The following is a 17,951-nucleotide window of genomic DNA, read 5'->3' as shown; positions in this document are numbered from 1 at the left end:
ATAGTGATTCATTCATATTCTTTACTTTTCAGTTCTCAGATTTACTGAAATTGCCTCTAATAACAGTTTTCAAAAATGCACATAAAAAGGGCTTCCTTGGTGGCTCAGTGACAAAGACTCTGCCTGCCAATGCCAGAGACATGGGAAGATCCCACATGCCAAGGGGTGATCAGACCCGTGCGCCACCACTGTTGAGCCCGTGCTCCACAACAAGAAAAGCCACTGCAGTGAGAAGTCTGCACTGCAGCTAGAGAAAGCCTGCGCGGCCAAAAAGAAATAAATAATAAATTAAACGTAAACTTTAAAAAAATGCTGATTATTTTGGAACATGTGTCTGGATGAGCTTGTTAACAGTTTTGAGTGTATATAGTTTTTCTTGCCTGTCATTGTTTAGGACAGTTCAAGTGACTGTACTGTTAGGTGAATCATAGAACAGTTTATTTTGTAAATTACGCTAGTTTTTCCTCACTTCAATCAACAAATAGATGTAGCTGAGGCTACCTAGTGAAGGGTCTTGTTCTGTTTTCCGCTGGAAAATCTGTGATCCTCAGATGGGTGATGTGAAGCCACTGTTGATAACAAACTAATCTTGGTGCCCAGTTAATATATACATACCTACCTATTCTTCTGTTACTTGCCTTTTCCACTGAACAGTATGTAGTGGTGACTTTTTCTTAGAAATATATAGAGAAATGGCTCATGGTTCTTTACAATTGTATAGTATTCCATTGTGTAGAAGTATGAAGTTAGTTTGTAGAGTAATCATTTATTTGCACATTTGTGTTGTTTCTACTCTCCTGCTATTGGAAATAATAACTGCAATGAATAGCCTTGCCCATTTGTCTTACTGCTGTCATTGGGATAGATTTCTTGAGGTAGCACTGAGTCAGATCTTAAATGTATGTGTAATTCTGCAAGATACCATCACCTTCCCCTGTATGGGCTTTGTACCACTTTGCATTCCCACCAGCAAGGAATTTGCCAGTGCTTCTTACACAGTCTTGCCAGTGATGGATGTCATCAGCAGTGTAGATTTTTTTCCATCTAATGGTCAAGGAATGGTATGTTTTAAAGGCCTCTTTGGCCTTTTTCTGTTCTTGTCTCACCCATTTTTTCTTCTCTGCTTTCTGAAAGTCTTTAATGTCAGGGGTAGTACCTTTTGTCTGCATTATGACTAATTTATCTTACACGCCGTTGTGTGGCTTCAGCCACTTAGGGAAAACCTCTCTGAGCCCCTTGTCTCTCGCTCCCATCTGTGTGGGTCTCTTAGCCAACTTCTCGGGAGTGGTGCTGGACTTCGGACGTGGTTTCTTGAGCCCTGTGTGTCTGCACTGCTTTTCTCTCAATTTCTGAACTATCTTCCAATAATTTTGAGAGATTTGTTTAAGCTGTAAATTTTTGAGCCCATACGTGAATGTAAATGCCAGTTGGTAATTTATCTGATGACAGAATTCAGGCTTTGAAATAATTTTACCTCAGTTTTGAAGGCATCCCTTACCTCTTGTTAATCTAGCCCAGTGTTGATGGTCAAAGAATAAGTCTAGCACCTCTTTATTTTTTATAAAGAATTTTTAAAGAATAGAGCAGTTTCAAGTCAGCAGAATTGAGCTACAGGTTCAGTGGTTCCTCATACATCCCCTGTCTCTTCAGCATTTCCCAGCAACAGCATCCCACACCCAGTTGTACTTTTGTTAAATAAATGCATTTGTTACAATGACACATTGTCATCCTAAGTCTGTAATTCACTGTAAATCAGTGTTCACTCTTGGTGATGTATGCTCTGTGGGTCTTGACAAATAAGTAATGGCACAAATCCACCCTTAGAGTATCATAAAGAGTGGCTTCACGGCCCTAAAATTCCTCTTTGCTGCAGCTCTTCATCCTTGCCTCCCCTTTAACCTTTTATTGTCTAACCTTTCATTGTCTCCATAGTTTTTGACTTTTCCAGAATATCATATAGTTGGAGTCATAAAATATGTAAACTTACCAGGTTAGTATTACGGATTAAGTTTCTTCCATGTCTTTTCATGGCTTGATGGCTCTGTTTTCTTTCAGTACTGAATAATCTATTGTCTGGATATAGTACCAAGTGTTTATCCATTCATCTACTGAAGGATGTCTTGTTGATTGCTTCCAAGTTTTGGCAGTTATGAATAAAACTCCTGTGAACATCCATGTGTAGGCTTTTATATGGATATAAATTTTCACCTCCTTTGGGTAAGTGTCAGGGAGCATAATTTCTGGATCATATGGTAAGAGTTTTGTTAGAAACTGCCAAATTTGCATTTCTATCAGCTTTAAATGAGAATTCCAGTTGCTTCACATCCTCTCCAGCATTTGGTGTTGTCAGTTTCACCATTCTAATAGGTATATTAGTGGTGTCTCATTGTTTTGAGCCTGTATTTCTCATATAACCTATGGTATAAAGCATCTTTTCATATGTTTATTTGCCATCTGTCTTCCTTGATGAGGTCTATATTAAGGTTTTTGGTTCATTTTTTAAAGGTTGTTATAATCAGTTTGTTTTCTTGTTGCTGAATTTTAAAAGTTCTGTGTGTATTATAGATAACAGTACTTTATCAGATATGTCTTTCACAAATGTTTTCTTAGCATCTTGACATTGTCTTTCATAGTGCAGAAGTTTTAAATTTTAATTAAATCCGACTTATCAGTTATTTTTTCCATGGATTGTGCCTTTGGCATTGTATTGGGTTGGTCAAAATGTTCCTTTGGTTTTAAAGTAAAAATAAAAGACACTTTTTTCATTTTTGCCAAGAACTTCATTGGATGACATATTCATTGTTTTTTGTTCCACTACCTTCTGCAACTTTTTAAGGCAACTTCGTAATTCCTTCTTTCCAAAACTTTGTGTCTTCTTGAGCAAAGAACTGTTCCAGGTGCTTTTTATGGTCTTCCAGGGATTTGAAATTGTTTCCATTAAGAGAATTTTGTAAAGACTGAAATAAATGGAATTTTGAAGGTGCAGTGTCTGGTGAAACAGTAGATGAATCAGAAGTTCCCAGCCAACCTGTTAACAGTTTTTGCCTGATCATCAAAGAAACATGCGATCTTGTGTTATCGTGATGAAAGATTATGTGTTTTCTGTTGACTGATTCTGGATACTTTTTGTCAAGTGGTCTAATTGGGAGCAGTACTTGTTGGAATTGTTTGATTTTCCAGAAGGAGCTCATAATAGAGGACTCCCTTCCAAATCCCATCATATATACTATATAATCTTTGGATGAAGACCAGCTTTTGGTGTGGTGGTTCCTTTTGCTTGCCCCACAGTCTCTTCCAATTATTATTCAGTGTCTATTTTTCATCGCCCGTCACAGTTTGTTTTAAAAATGGAATGTTTTCATTACGTTTAAGTAGAATTGCTTGCAGAAATACCATTTCTTCATGTGGCTTCCCTGGTGGTCCAGTGATCAGGAATCCACCTGCCGTTGGCAGTGAACACGGGTGTGGTCCCTGGTTTGGAAAGATCCCACACGTTGTAGGACACCTAAGCCCGTTGTGCTGCAACTACTGAAGCCCACACGCCTAGAGCCTGGGCTCTGCAGTGAGAGAAGCCGCCACAATGAGAAGCCCTTACACTCAACTAGAGAGTAGCCTCCATTTGCTGCAACTAGAGAAAGCCGACGTGCAACAGCAAAGACCCGGCACAGCCAAAACCACATTTTTTTAATATAAAAGAAGGTTTTTCCCACTTAACTTATGTGAAACCCAAACACCAAAGTGATTAACATAACCAAGCTGGTGCAAATGATTTTCAGCACTTGATTTGGATGTTTTGAGTATGTTGGCTATCTTCCACATGGTATATAACATTGACCTTTCTCAGTTAATGTCTGGGTTTAATGTCTGTCAACTTCAACTGGACTACCTGATAAGTCACAGCAACCTCCTCCATACACTGCACAAATCAGTTGTGTTTTCTTGAAATAATAAAGTTTTCTTCTGTCTTCAGTATTAAAATGACTGGAAATGGCTACACAAAATTTCACCAATTTTGATAAGCTTTTTTTTTTTTTAAAATCCACACTGAGATGACAACTGTCACAATACAGTCTACCAGAATTGTTTCAAATGAAGTTAAAGACAGCTCAGCACTACTACAGCCATCTTACAGGAAAACTGAATGAACTTTTTGGCAGGCTCAGTATCTAAAATGTGTTCAACATAACCAAGGTTATCTAGATTTTCTTCTATTACTACCTTTTAGGGATTTTATATTTCATTTAAAATTTTTTAATTTAGTTTTTAATTTTACATTTAGGTATATGGTCTGTTACGAGTTCATTTTTGTGATGGATGTAAGGTCTGTGTCTAGATTCACTTCTGCATGTAGAAGTCAGTTGTTCCAGCACCATTTGTTGAAAACACTGTCTTCATTTGTATTACCTTTGTTCATTTGTCAAAGGACAGTTGACTGTATTTATTGAGGATCTCTTATGGGCTCTCTATTCTGTTTTTTTTGGGGGGGATCTATTTGCTCATTCTTTCACACTGTCATGATTTATGTAGCTATATAACGGGTCATGAAGTCCGGTAATGTCCTCGTTTTGTTTTTCAACTTAATATCCTGTTGGCTATTTATGTCTTTTTGCCTCTCCGTATAAACTCTAGAATCAGTTTGTTGATATCCTCAAAGTAACATGCTAGGAATTTGATTGCGATTGCGTTTAAAATCTTTGGATCAAGTGGGGAAGAGCTGACATCTTGATGATATTGAGTCTTCCTGTCCATGAACACGGAATATTTATCCATTTAAATGGTTCTTTAATTTCTTGGATCACAGTTTTGTAGTTTACCTCATGTATATATTTTGTATGTGGAATCAGTAGTGATGTCTTCTTTCATACTAGTGATTTGTATCTTTTATTCTTAGCTAGCACAGCTAGAGATTTATCAGTTTGGATCTTTTTGAAGAACCAGGTTTTGATTTTGTTGATTTTTCTCTGTTGACTTGCGAATTTAAATTTTGTTGATTTCTAGGTTTTATAATATCTGCTTACTTTGCATTTAATTTGCTCTTCTTTTTCTGGTTTCCTAAATTGGAAGCGTAGGCTTTTGGTTTTAAATCTTTCCTCTTTTCTGATATATGCATTTAGTCCTATAAGTTTTCCTTTAGTTAGTATCAGTCGCTCAGTCACATCCAACTCTTTGCAACCTCATGAACTATAACCCGCCAGGCTCCTCTGTCTATGGAATTTTCTAGGCAAGAATACTGTAGTGGGTTGCCATGCCCTTTTCCAGGGGATCATCCCAACCCAGGGATCATCTCCTGCATTGCAGCCAGATATTTTACCATCTGAGCCACCTGGGAAGCCCAAATACCCCTTTAAGCACTGCGTTACCTGATGATACAGATTTTAGTAAATTGTACTTTTATTTTCATTTAGTTGAAAATATTCTTGTGTTAAAATTTCATCTTCAAACCATTTATTTAGAAGTATTTAGAAGTGTGTTATTTAATCTCCGAGTACTTGGGGATTTTCCATCTGTCTGAGTGTAGTTCTCATTGTGGTCTGAGGATATTTCTTTTATCGTCTTAAATTTGTTAAAGTGTGTTTGATGGTTCACAGTATAGGCCCTCTTGATGAATACTCCAAGGGATCTTGAGAAGAAGGTATACTCTTCTCTTGCTGGGTAAAGTGCTATATATATGTCAGTTTTATCCACGTGATTAATGGTAGTATTGGGTTCAGCTATGTCTTTTTCCGATTTTCTTAAGGTTGAAGCTGTCCATTTCTGATACAGTGAAGTGTTTTCAACTGTGATTGTGAATTCATCTATTTCTCCTTGTAGTTCCTATCGGTTTTTGCCTCAACTAGTTTGATGCTCTGTTGTTAGGTACATACACATTAAGGGTTGTTATGTCTTCTTGGAGAATTGAGACCATAATCATTATGTAATGCTTTTCTGTATCCCCAGTGAATTTCTTTACTCTTAAATCTCTCTCTGAAATTGGCAGCTCAGCTGGTAAAGAATCCACCTGCAATGCAGGAAACCTGGGTTTGATCCCTGGGTTGGGAAGATTCCCTGGAGAAGGGAAAGGCTACCCACTACAGTATCCTGGGCTGGAGAATTCCGTGGACTCTGTATAGTCCATGGGATCACAAAGAATCGGATACGACTGAGTGACTTTCACTTTTACTGGGAAGCCCAAATATCCCTTTACGGACTTTCTTTTGATCTTCGTTACCTTGGTACCTCTTTATCCATCAGTTTATTTTCACTCTGAATATCTTTGTTTTTAAAGTGAATTTCTTATAGAAAATCTACAGTATGGTATTGCTTTTTCATTCAGTATGACAGTCTCTTTATTGGAGTGCTTACTTAGACCAGTGGCATTTAAAGAGATTATTGGATTAATATCTGCCGTACTTATTGCTATTTTCTATTCACTGCCCTTGTCCTTTGTTCATATGTGTCCTCTACTCTTTTCTGCCTTTTAAGGTTTTTTTCTTGCTTATTTACTTATGGCTGCACTGTGTTGTCATTACTGCGCACAGCCATCCTTCTAGTTTCTGTGAGTGGGTACTATCTGGTTGCAGTCCTCAGGCTTCTCATCGAGGTGACTTCTCTTGTTGCAGAGCACAGGCTCTCACGGCTTCAGTAGTTGCTGCGGACTTCAGTAGTTGTGGCACTTGGGCTCTGGAGCAAGCAGGCTTCAGTGGTGTTGGTAGGTTGGCTCAGTAGTTGTGGCTCACAGGCTTAGTTGCCCTATGGTACATGTGATCTTCCCGGACAAGGGATAGAACCCATGTCCCCTCTGTTGGTAAGGCAGATTCTTAACCACTGGACTACAAGGCAAGTCCCCTTTTATGCTTTTAATTGAGCATTGTGCTTGATTCCCTTTACTCTCTTACCTTGTCAATTATACTTTATTTTAAAAAGACTTTTTTAGCTCTAGAGTTTGCAATATACAGCTAATTCTGGTACACTGTCAAATAATGTGATAGAGCTTCCCTGGTAGTGAGAATATCTTGTAGCAGCAAAGTATTCTAATGCTTCCACGCCAGTCCTTTGTGTTATTGTCTTTCACTTACATATAAGCTCCATAATCATCTAGTACATTTTTGCTAATATTACTATGAACAAAATGTTATCAGTTCAATTAAAAATCAGAAAAATAAAAGTTTTTATATTACTTTCACGTATTCTATTTCTAATGTTCTTTTTTTATGTAGATCTGAGTTTCAGAGCTATCTTGTTTTTCTTCTCTTTGAATAATTTCTTCTAACATTTTTTGGAGGGCAGATCTACTGGCAACAGATTCCCTCATCTGTGTTTGAGCAAGTCTGTTTCTCTCACTTTTGATGGATACTTTTACAGAATACAAAATTTTAGGTTTTTTCTTTCTTTTCACTATAAATATTTCACTCCAGTCTCTCTTTGCTTCCATGCTTTCTGAGGAGAAGTAGGATCTGATTCTTAATTTTACTTTTTTTTCTTTATTCTGGCTTCTTAAGAGGTTTTTTTCTTTATTTTTTATTTTTTTCCTCACATTTGAATATGAAAAGCCTGTTTAGGTTTTGTTTTTGTTTCCTCGGCACTTTTCCTGGTTGGTGTTCTCTGTGCTTCCTTGTCTGTGCTTTGGTATCTGACGTTAATTTGGGGCAAATTGTTATTACTTTACATATTTTTTTCCTGTTTCTTTCTTGTCTTTCTGATATTCTCATTATGCACATATTAAACTTATGTTGTTGCTTAACAGTTCTTGGATATTCTGTTTTTCCCTGCATTTTTATCTTCTTTTTCTCTTTACTTTTCAGTATTGGAAGTTTCTGTTGACATATCTTCAAGCTCAGAAGTTGTTTCCTTAGCTGAGTCTACTCAGTCTACTAATGAGTCTATCAAAGCATTCTTCATTTCTGTTTTGGTGTTTTTGATTTCTGCTGTGTCTTTTTTAAAAATCTCTTTGATTTTTAAAAAATATTATTTTGGTTATGCTGGCTGGATCTTCTTTAGGACTTCCCTGGTGGCTCAGATGGTAAAGCGTCTGCCTACAATGCGGGAGACCAAGGTTCGATCCCTGGGTTGGGAGGATCCTCTGGAGAAGGAAATGGCAACCCACTCCAGTACTCTTGCCTGCAAAATCCCATGGACGGAGGAGCCTGGTAGACTACTGTCCATGGGGTTGCAAAGGGTCTTCTTTGCTGTGCAGGCTTTTCATTGCAGTGGCTTCTCTTGTGGAGCCGCTGGCTGTAGGCCAGCGGGCTCAGTAGTAGCTCTTCCTGGGGTCTGTCTAGAACACAGGCTCAATAGTAGTGACATAGGGGCTTCGTTATTCTGCAGTATGTAGGATCTTCCCCGACCAGGGATCAAACCTGTATTTCCTGCATTGGCAGTGGATTCTTTACCACTGAACCATCAGGGGAGCCCATCTGCCATGTCCTTTTGTTTTTTTCTTAGACATTCCATTTTTCTGCTTATATTACTCATTCGTTCTTGTTTATTGTCTACTTTTTTCACTACAGCCTCTTTGAGGGTGAAGATGTTGATTAATATCCTCTGTACTAAGGAGGAACTTTGAGACAAAAGTGAAGTGGGCATAAAGTGGGATTATGAAATTTAGTGTGGGTTGACAGGATCCACTGGACGACCATCCATAGGTGTTTGCAGCTGCACCTCATACTGCTGAAAGGGCTCTTGTAGAGATGCTTTGGGTAGATTTGATCTCTTATCAGTCTGTGTCTTCATGTATGAGCTGCCCATTTCATTCAGTGTATGTAAACATGCCAGGTGAAATTAAGGGGGAATGGCTCTCTTAGCATTTGGGATCATGTTTGGCAGTTTTTATCTGTGAAGTAGAATGAACAGTCTTGCACAGACCAGCTGACCATATGTATCTTTTTTCATTTATCTTTTTAGAATTGTTATGTAATTGCAGAAATTTACATTTAAAAACTGCATGTCTTGATGAAATGCCAAGGAGAGAACTTTGCAGATAACCCAGAAGCCTTCTTCCTCCACCCAGGTGGATTATGTTACTTAGTGTGAATTTTGATCAATATGGTATACACTGCTTTTGAAGCATTCTGTAGATATTGATAAGTTGTTGTTTTCTTATTCAAAATATTTGAATTTTCATTGTGACTTTGTGTTCGAAACATGAAGTTTTAGAAGATTGTTTAATTTTCAGATATTGGGGTATTTACAGATATTTATTTCTAATTTAATTCTGATATAGTCAGAGGACATACTTTGTATGGTTTCGCGTTAAGTGTATTGAGAGTTTGTATTCTGAGTAGCATGTGGTGTATCTGGGTTAATGTCCCATGTAAACTTGGAAAAAAGGTTTATTTTGGCATTACTGGATTGACATTCTGTGAATGTCATCTAAGTCTAGTTGGCTGTTTGTGATGTTTAGGTCTTCTATATCCTTTTCTTACATTCTTATCCACTTGTTATATCAATTACTGAGAAGTGTTTGTATTTTTAAATATGAGTATGTAAATTTTTCTTATTCTATCAGTTTTTGCTTTATATATTTCCGTATACTATAATTAAGTTTATATACTTTTAAGATTGTTATAGCTTCCTTTTTTTTGTTTTGTTTGTTTATTTTTGACTGTGCTACATGATTGTGGGATCTTAGTTCCCTGACCAGATACTGAACTCAGGCCCTCAGTAATGAGAACTGGGAGCCCTAACCACAGGACCGCCAGCCCTGTTGTGGCTTCTTTTTTTTTTTGTCTTTTAAAAATATTTTATTAAAGATCTTTATAGAGCAACATTCAGGCTCCAGACCCAGGGCCAAGGAAATCTGTCTTGCCTTGGTTACCGGCTAGGGCATGGCAGGCAGCTCTGGCTTCCCACTTCTCTGTTCATGGGGTAGGCAGCATTTTCATCTCTGGGTTCCGCAGTGTTCCCGTGATCAAGCAAAGGCTTCTTAGGGCCAGTCTTACCGGTTGGGTCCCAAGGCAGCATGATCTTTACCTTGATGCCCAGCACACCCTGTCCGAGCAGTGCGTGGCGTGTGGAGGCGTCAGCATAGTAGTTAACAGGGGCTCCGCTGTGGATCATGAGGCCATCCACAAACTTCATGGATTTAGCCCGCTATCCGTGGAGTTCTCCAGACACCGTGACCTCACAGCCTTTGGCCCCATGGTGAACCCCAGCACACCGCAGTGGGCCCTTCGCACAGCAGGGCCTCCTGGAGTCTGTAATGCAGAGACTCCGCCTGGACCATGGCGCACAGACTTCCTGTGGCTGCCTTTGCAGCATACAGCCCTCCACTGCCTCAGGGGAGCCACATCGCTTCTGAACCACAACAGTCAGTTCCCAGATCCGCCAGCCCTCCTCACCAAGAGCGTTCTCTGTCCTTGTGGCTATGGTAATGATTTCTGTCCTGGTTGGTGTAACTCGGACCTCAACTCCAGAGTACCCATCTTCAGCCATCTCCTGAGTGAGAAACTTGTTCAGTTCAGCTTTGAAGATGCCATCTTCTTCAAAGACAAACTTTCTCTTCTTGGAAATCTGCACTGCCATCTTGCCTCCCACACCCCGGAAAGGAAAGAGTGTTGCGGCTTCTTAATCAACCCTGTTATCATTTTGGAATATCCTTTTTGATGCCTGACACCTTTGATTTTAATAATTGTTTCTTCCTTCTTTTTATGGTCTCTTAGTTGAAATATTTAAACTATATTTAGTGAAATAATATTGTTGGGGTTGGAAAGATTTTTTCTGTGTATAGTATTCCCAAGTAGATTGTTTTTTTTTATCTGAGCAGCACCTTAAAGATTTTATTCCACTGTTTTTTTCTGGCCAACATTGTTTTTGACAACAAATCTGGAGCCACTATTTTGTTTCCCTAAATTTAAGATGTCTTTTATTGTTTGGCTGTTTAAAAGTATTTTCTGTGTCACTGGTTTTCAGAAATTGGTTAGGATGTGCCTTATTGTTTTTCCCTTTGTTTTTATCTTATTTTGACTTTATTGACCTTGTTGGATCTATGTTTATGTACTTATCACATCTGAAAAACTTTCTGCCATTATTTTTGTCAGACTTTTTCTTCACCCCTCTGTCCTCTTTTGTGGAGTCCATTTCATTTGTGCTGGGCCAGTTGATCTTGTCTTAGAAGTCACTGAGGCTGTTTGTGTTCTATTTTGGATACGTTGTGTTACAATGTCTCACATTCACTGCTTTTTTTATTTGTGGGGTCTGATCTGCTACTAACCCACATCCAGTGGATTTTTTTTTCTTCTTCATTTTGGATCATGTATTTTTCATCAGTTTCATTTCTTTCTTCTCCTTCCTCCATTCATCTGTTTTAAGTGTTTATGTCTTCCTTTAACTGTTTGAGCATAGTTGTTAATTGTTCTTTTAGCATCTTTGCCTGCTAATTATGTTGATTTGGTTATAACCTGTTTGCTTATGGGGTTACAGTCTGCTGCTTTCTCACAGACCTAGTACGTGTAGTGGGGATGTTGGACGTCTGAAGTATCCAACCCAATTGTGGAGCGTTGGGTTTTACTGGTGTGCTTTACTGAATATTGGAGTTTTGTTTTGGCAAGCACGTTCTGGGATGTGTCTGTAGCAGCTTTTCTTCTTAGGGCTGCTTCATCCTCCTGCCAAGGGATTATCTTTCTGGTCTCTTCTGATTGTCCTGTGTGTTCAGAGAGGTGGCGAGATGGAGTCTGTCTGAACAGCTCTCATGCCTTTGCAAGTTAGTATCTCGCCACAGACTGAAGACCACCTTGCCTTTTCCAGATGTTTGGAGCCCCCCTGAGGCCTCTCCCCTTGCCGGCACTCTGACCCACGACTCCCAGCCCCCCGTTTCCTTAGCTTCCATGTGGCCCACCCTCCGTGTTCTTGGTTACTCTTGGTGCACCACTGTCCTCAGATGGTTCTCGGGGTGCACTTGGTTGGTGTAGGGGTCCTTGTGTGGGTCTTCTGCCCCCTGGTTCCGTAGTCCTGTGCTGCCTGTTGTCCTGATGTCTGCATCCAGATGTCTCACGTTTCTTGTTCCATCTTCTAGTTTGTGGCAGGAAGACGAGTTCTATACCTTTTAGTACTTTATGACTAGGATTGTCACTTTTTTTGGCTGTAGTTTTTATCCATGTGATTTTGCTTTTTTTGTGTTTCATAGCCAATTTAGGCAGATAAGCTGGTCTTCCTGTCATTTTATCTTCCCAGAACCCCTTATATCTTCCGTTTCAAAGATAAGTAAGCAAATGGTTCTCTTACATTTTGCCGTTTGGGGTTTTTTTTTGTTTTTTGGCCGTGTCTTGTGGCTCGTGGGATTCTGCAGAGTCTCCTAACCAGGAATGGAAGCTGGACCTTTGGCAGTGAAAGCACAGAGTAGTGCAGAGTCCTAACCACGGGGCTGCCAGGGAATTCCCTTGTGGTTTATTTTAATTTCATACTTTATATGGCAGTTTTTCGTAAGTTAACTTTTTCCTGAGTTTGAACTATTTTTTACTCCAGTTTTCATTGACGTATACTCACTTCTCTTTTAGGCCATGCTGGTGTATCTGCAAGCATGATGAAGAAAAGGACATCCCACAAGTAAGCGGTTCTGAAACTTGCCTTTTTATTTATTTATTTTCTAATTAATTAATTCTAATTGGAGGATAATTACTTTACAACATTATGATAGTTTTTAGCCATACACTGACATGAATTGGCCACGGGTGCACATGTGTCCCCCATCCTGAACCCCACTCCCTCGTCCCTTCCCACCCCATCCCTCTGGGTTGTCCCAGAGCACTGGCTTTGAGTGCCCTGCTTCATGCATTGAATTTGCACTGGTTATGTGTTTTACAGAAACCTGCCTTTTCAGAGAGCACGTTGTGGCCTTTGGTTCCATGGGCGGTGAGGTCATCTCTGTGAGGCCCCCTCTTGAACCCTCAGAGCAGTCAGCCTCACATGGAGCCTCGCCGCACACTGAGCTGCGTCCCTGTCCTTCGGGACCTAGCTAGCACTCTGCTAGGCACACTCACCTCTTCATTACATTTTCAAGTGAATGAGGACATTGTAATGTACAGAAAGCATATTCATGTTGAAAGATAATTTTAAGTGACAGATGTGGTATGATCTTAAATTCTGTAGGTACTAGAGTGTAAAAGCAACTCTTTTTCCTTCCTGCAGTTTTTTTTTTTTTTTTTGGTGTGTGTATAGTTATGTCCAAAAAGAAAATTGAGTTACTCTCTTAACAATATCCACTGGTACTGTGGTACTAAACATCCACCAGTACTAGTGATGGCTACTGCACCATGAAATCCTCCTTAATAAATCAACTATGATTGTATGAGTGTTCATCATAAGATTGTTAAATATGGGAGACCTTCATTGACTCTAGCACCTCCCAAGACTGATGATACAATTATTTTCAAATTATTCATATTGAAATGCTTGTGCCTCTTGGTCACCACTCTGTAATAGTCGAAGAGTGTGAGAGTCCTCTGGGCTGTTATAGAAGGTCTGGATGAATAAAGGTGCCTTTCTTTAATTGTTGGTAGTTAAACCAAAACATGTCTCTATTTGAAGGAAAACTTGGAAATGTAATGTAAAATATATCTGATACTCAGTTTAAGAAATGACTTGAAAAGTAAAAATATGAAGATAGGGCAAGTTCTGAGGTTTGATAAAACATTTCTCAAATTTCACTTATTTGCCCACATCTTCACAGTTCTGTCATATCTAGTGATCTAATAATTTATGTAATGTATTATCTCCACTCATTATCTTTACCATAAGTAGTAAACCATCTCTTGGTGTTAATAGAAGGTATTGAAAAAAAAACTTACATACAATGGGAGATGAAAACAAATTACACATTAATTTTGCAAAAGTAGCATTGTTTATCTTTTTTACCCTTAAAAGGAATAAATACCTACGCATTTGATTTTTGAAGCTCGTATGTGTACAGCTAAAGAATCTCTCATTCCATCTGTTACATGATGCAGGAAACGTGATCTAGGGCTTTAATATGAGGTGTGCTTGTCTCACTTAAAGAGTAGCAAAAAGGAGAAGTTGAAAAGTTATCAGTCATTTTCCTATTTTTTTCTGATGTCAGTGCAAATTTGAGGATGGGTGGGGTGGAAAAACACTGAAACAGAAGTTTCCACATATCACAAATGAAAGCTGTTAACTGTTGTCCTTGAATGGGTAAGTGGGGATGATGGGTCGTGGAGAGACTGGCCTTGGAGTAGGAAGCCCCACTGGCCCAGCTGTGGGCTTTACCAGATCCCTCCTATACCTCACGCTCAGCTTAACTTGGATTAAGTCACGGTGTTGGACTGGAATAGTGAGGTTTTCGGGCTTTCATTACGGATGAAGTGTTTATAGCAAACAAATACAGGAAAGCAGAACTTGGAGCCTTGCTCTCCTTGCCTGCCCCCACTGTGGCCCTCCAGAGAGTAAGGCACTCAGACTGCTTGTGTGCAGCCAGTGACCAGTGGTCATGCCTCCTCCTGCTTTCCATGTTGGTACAGGGGGACTGTGCAATAATAACTTCATGTGCAGATGCCTTTGCTTGCTTGAGAGAGTCACAGGAACACCCAGAAGACAAGGGCTGGCAGAGCCCATGTCCTGCAAACAGCACCTCTTGACTCCGTGGGTGTGAGGGATTCTGGTAATCAGGTCCAAAGTGCTTGGAGCAGTATCTCTGCGCCCAGAAATGTTGCATAGGTGAGCCTTGTTCTCATTTTTTGAAGTAAATAGAAACAAACTTTTGTATTTCTTGTGAGCCAGGGTACTTGGTGTATTTTGGGGACAAGCTGGTGGACATTTCTTTTCTGGCTTCCCAGGAGGTTGTTTGGGAATTACGTGCTTCCCAGGAGGTTGTTTGGGAATTATGTCTTCACTGAAGGTACATCTTGAAGGCAAGTGTAGTTGGGGGACAGATAAGATGTAGCGATTCTTTGTTTTAGTTTTCGAATGTGGGTCTGGCTTCCTTAATTTGGACAGTTGATAGATTTACATTTCAGGGAGGTGTGACTGGGCTTTAGTATCTTTTCCACTAATGTACATTTGGAAAATGAATCAGAAGCTGTTAACACACTGAACTGAGGATTTCCAGGGAATGTTTTCCTTTTTCTAAGACACCAGTACTAGTCACTGACCAAGGCTGTCACTGTGCTCCTTCCCCTGCTCCTCCTCTCGTCCCTCTGGTAGTCTCATTCATGACATCCCTTGTCAAGTAGGGATCTCGAACCCTTCTGTGCGAAGAGAGTTTGAGTCTGCAGTCATCACATCTAAGAAATAGCTAGGATTCAGAAATAGGACAATATGATTCTGGAACTTATAGTAACTATTGATACTAAATCCTGTTTCCTGAACTGTGTGTTTTGTTGTCTCGTATACGAAAAGTATTTCTGTCACAAGCACACAGACCTAGATCACAGTTGGAGCAAGCAGCTAGATGAACCATGGTATTGACAATCTTAAATTGGTCAAATGTGGAATGCTTTTTAATCAATTTGCCAGTAGCTCTGTTACTCACACCAGTGAAAGTGAATAGTGCCTCGGAAAACCCTTGAGGCATTTGGATGCTTGCCGTGGACATCTCTGAATACACTCAGTGTGTGCAGTGTGTAGACAGATTAATGAAAAAACCAGAGTGATTTGGATAGAAAACTTGACTTTCTCCATCCTGTTTTTTATTGTCGGTTTAAGCTGGGAATGCCAGTTTCAGCTGTAGAACTCTTAACAAGCAACAAGCACTAGAGAAACAGCTTCTTTTTTTTTTTTCTCTATTTGCTGCTGTGCATCTTGCCAAAGGACAGTTATTTTGACTTAGTTTCTTTGGAAATCTGCTGGAACACAGTAAGGAAGCTGCTTTTATCTCACAATATTAAAAACACTAAAAAATAAGGAAAGAGGTCAGTTAATTAATTCATACACCAAAGTATGTAGTATGTGGCAGTCATTACTGGTTTATTATAGGAGAATTATAATAGTTGAAAATGTAAGAAGTACGGTGCCTTTAAATATTGACTATAAAAGTAAGATATTTACTGATGAGAAATGGTAGTCAACTTAAGTCATTAAGAGAGTCTAGATAAAGGGTGAAAGGTCTTTCAGCACAGATTTTGTTTCTTTAATCGACATATAATTGAGTTATACAATGTTCTAGGTGTACAAGATAGTGTTTCACAATTTTTAAAGATTATACTCCATTTACAGTTATTATAAAATATTGGCTAGATTCCTTATACTGTACAGTATATAATTGTTTGTTTTATACACAGGAGTTTATACTTAATCTCCTGTTTCTGTTTTGCCCCTCCACCTTCTCTTTCCTTACTGGTAACCACTAGTTTGTTCTCAGGAATTCTTTTCTTGATGACAGAATAATTGGAGTGGTACTTTCGGTACCATTATTTAAAGTATTGAGCAAAGTACAGAAATGTTTTCTATAGCCTTGGTTTTCCTTTTTGGGAACATGGATGTATAGAAGTAACTGTTTATTCTGGATCAGTTCTGCTACCAAAGGTGTGGTACCTAGGTCAGCAGCGCATTTGGAAGCTTGTTAGAAAGTCTTTGGTTCTTCTTCAGACCTGCAGAATAGAACGGAACCCAGAGTTTCTGGAACAGGGCTTGGGTAACTTTCCAGAAGCTGTAGGTGATTTGATGCACGCCTAAGTTTGAGAAGCACTGGCCAAAACAATCGTCAGAACTGATAATTTTAAAGCACATCAGATAACAAAGTCAAGTTGTTTGGAAATGAATATACACAATTACAGCAATGAAAGGTGATTGGATGCTGTATACTTGGTCACCATTTACTCCCATTGAAACTACAGGAAAAGCTGTTTATAGCTTATGGAGATGACAAGGAAAGTGATTATAGATGTTTAATTCTAGTTTCTCTACTTTTATCCTGAATTGTTTGGATCCTGACATAGTACAGCCTTTTATTTGCCCTTGGCTGTATAATTCCATATGTCCTCAGTTGAAAGAGATGTCTTCGTATTTGTTTATAATGTTGCTGTTTATTGACTACCTGGTAAGTGATAGTTAGACTTTTTTCTTTAGATTTTAGACTTTTCTTTAGACTTTAGACTTTTTTCTCCAAGAAAATGCCAGACACTAAGGCTATTAAAAATAACATATCCAAGGAGAACATATAAAGCAAAATCACCATATTCCAGAAACTCTCATTTTAAATTAGAAAAAGTTAGTTGCCTTAAATTGTTAATCTTACATCCCTTTTTGTACTGGCTTGTGGGATCTTAGTTCTCCAACCAGAGATTGAAACTCGGTCTTCAGTTGTGAAAGTTTGAAGTCCTAACCACTGGACCACCAGGGAACTCCGTGTACTGTTCTTTTTTAAAATGTTTATTTTCTGTTCTGTTTTGTTTATTTTTGGCTGCACTGGATCTTTGTTGCTGCAACGTGAACTTTCTCTAGCCCAAAGCGGGGGCTACTCTCTAGTTGTGGTACACAGACTTCTCATTGCAGTGGCTTCTCTTGTCTTGGACTCTAGAGCACGAAGGTTCAGTAGTTGCAGCACATGGGCTCAGTGGTTGTGATGCATGGACATAATTGCTTCTTGGCATGTGGGATCTTCCCGGACCAGGGATCAAGCCAGTGTCCCCTGAATTAAAAGCCAGGTTCTTAACCACAGTGGGACCATCATGAAAGCCCTATACTGCTGTTAGATTGACCTCTGTAGAGATATGGCCATCTAAGTGTGTTTTTTGATCTTTTTGTGTCTTCTGCCAGTTATCTGACATGTTCTTATTGTTTACTTTTATATATATTATTTCAACTCATGTAAGTAAGCTTTAATTTTTATTAAAACTTTTCTTACTGATTTTTGAATCTGAATTAGTGATTAGAATTTAAAATACATAAAAATTTGTTTAATATGTAGTTTTTAACTTCTCTAGTATGGAAAATTTCAAATACACACAAAAATAAAGTATATATTTCTTCACTCTTAACATTAATAATTACTATTTTAACATATTTAAAAATATTTTAAAGCCTTG

General features: G+C 38.9%; 1 protein-coding gene and 1 pseudogene across 4 annotated transcripts in view; one reads left to right on the top strand and one right to left on the bottom strand.

The window, feature by feature from the left end:
- The window catches only part of SPIN1 (spindlin 1), a 74,992-nt gene that overhangs the window by 35,141 nt on the left and 21,900 nt on the right, over window positions 1–17,951 (top strand). For all 4 annotated transcript variants that reach the window (XM_065946704.1, XM_065946706.1, XM_065946707.1 and 1 more), the window contains one exon: window positions 12,471–12,519. In XM_065946704.1, the coding sequence (XP_065802776.1) occupies window positions 12,471–12,519 (49 nt within the window). The remainder of the gene's footprint in view (window positions 1–12,470; window positions 12,520–17,951) is intronic.
- LOC136176708 (small ribosomal subunit protein uS3 pseudogene) lies at window positions 9,797–10,500 on the bottom strand (annotated as a pseudogene).

This window comes from Muntiacus reevesi, chromosome 10, assembly GCF_963930625.1.
Source record: "Muntiacus reevesi chromosome 10, mMunRee1.1, whole genome shotgun sequence".
NCBI lineage: Eukaryota > Metazoa > Chordata > Mammalia > Artiodactyla > Cervidae > Muntiacus > Muntiacus reevesi.
This window is presented reverse-complemented; position numbering and strand designations above follow the sequence as displayed.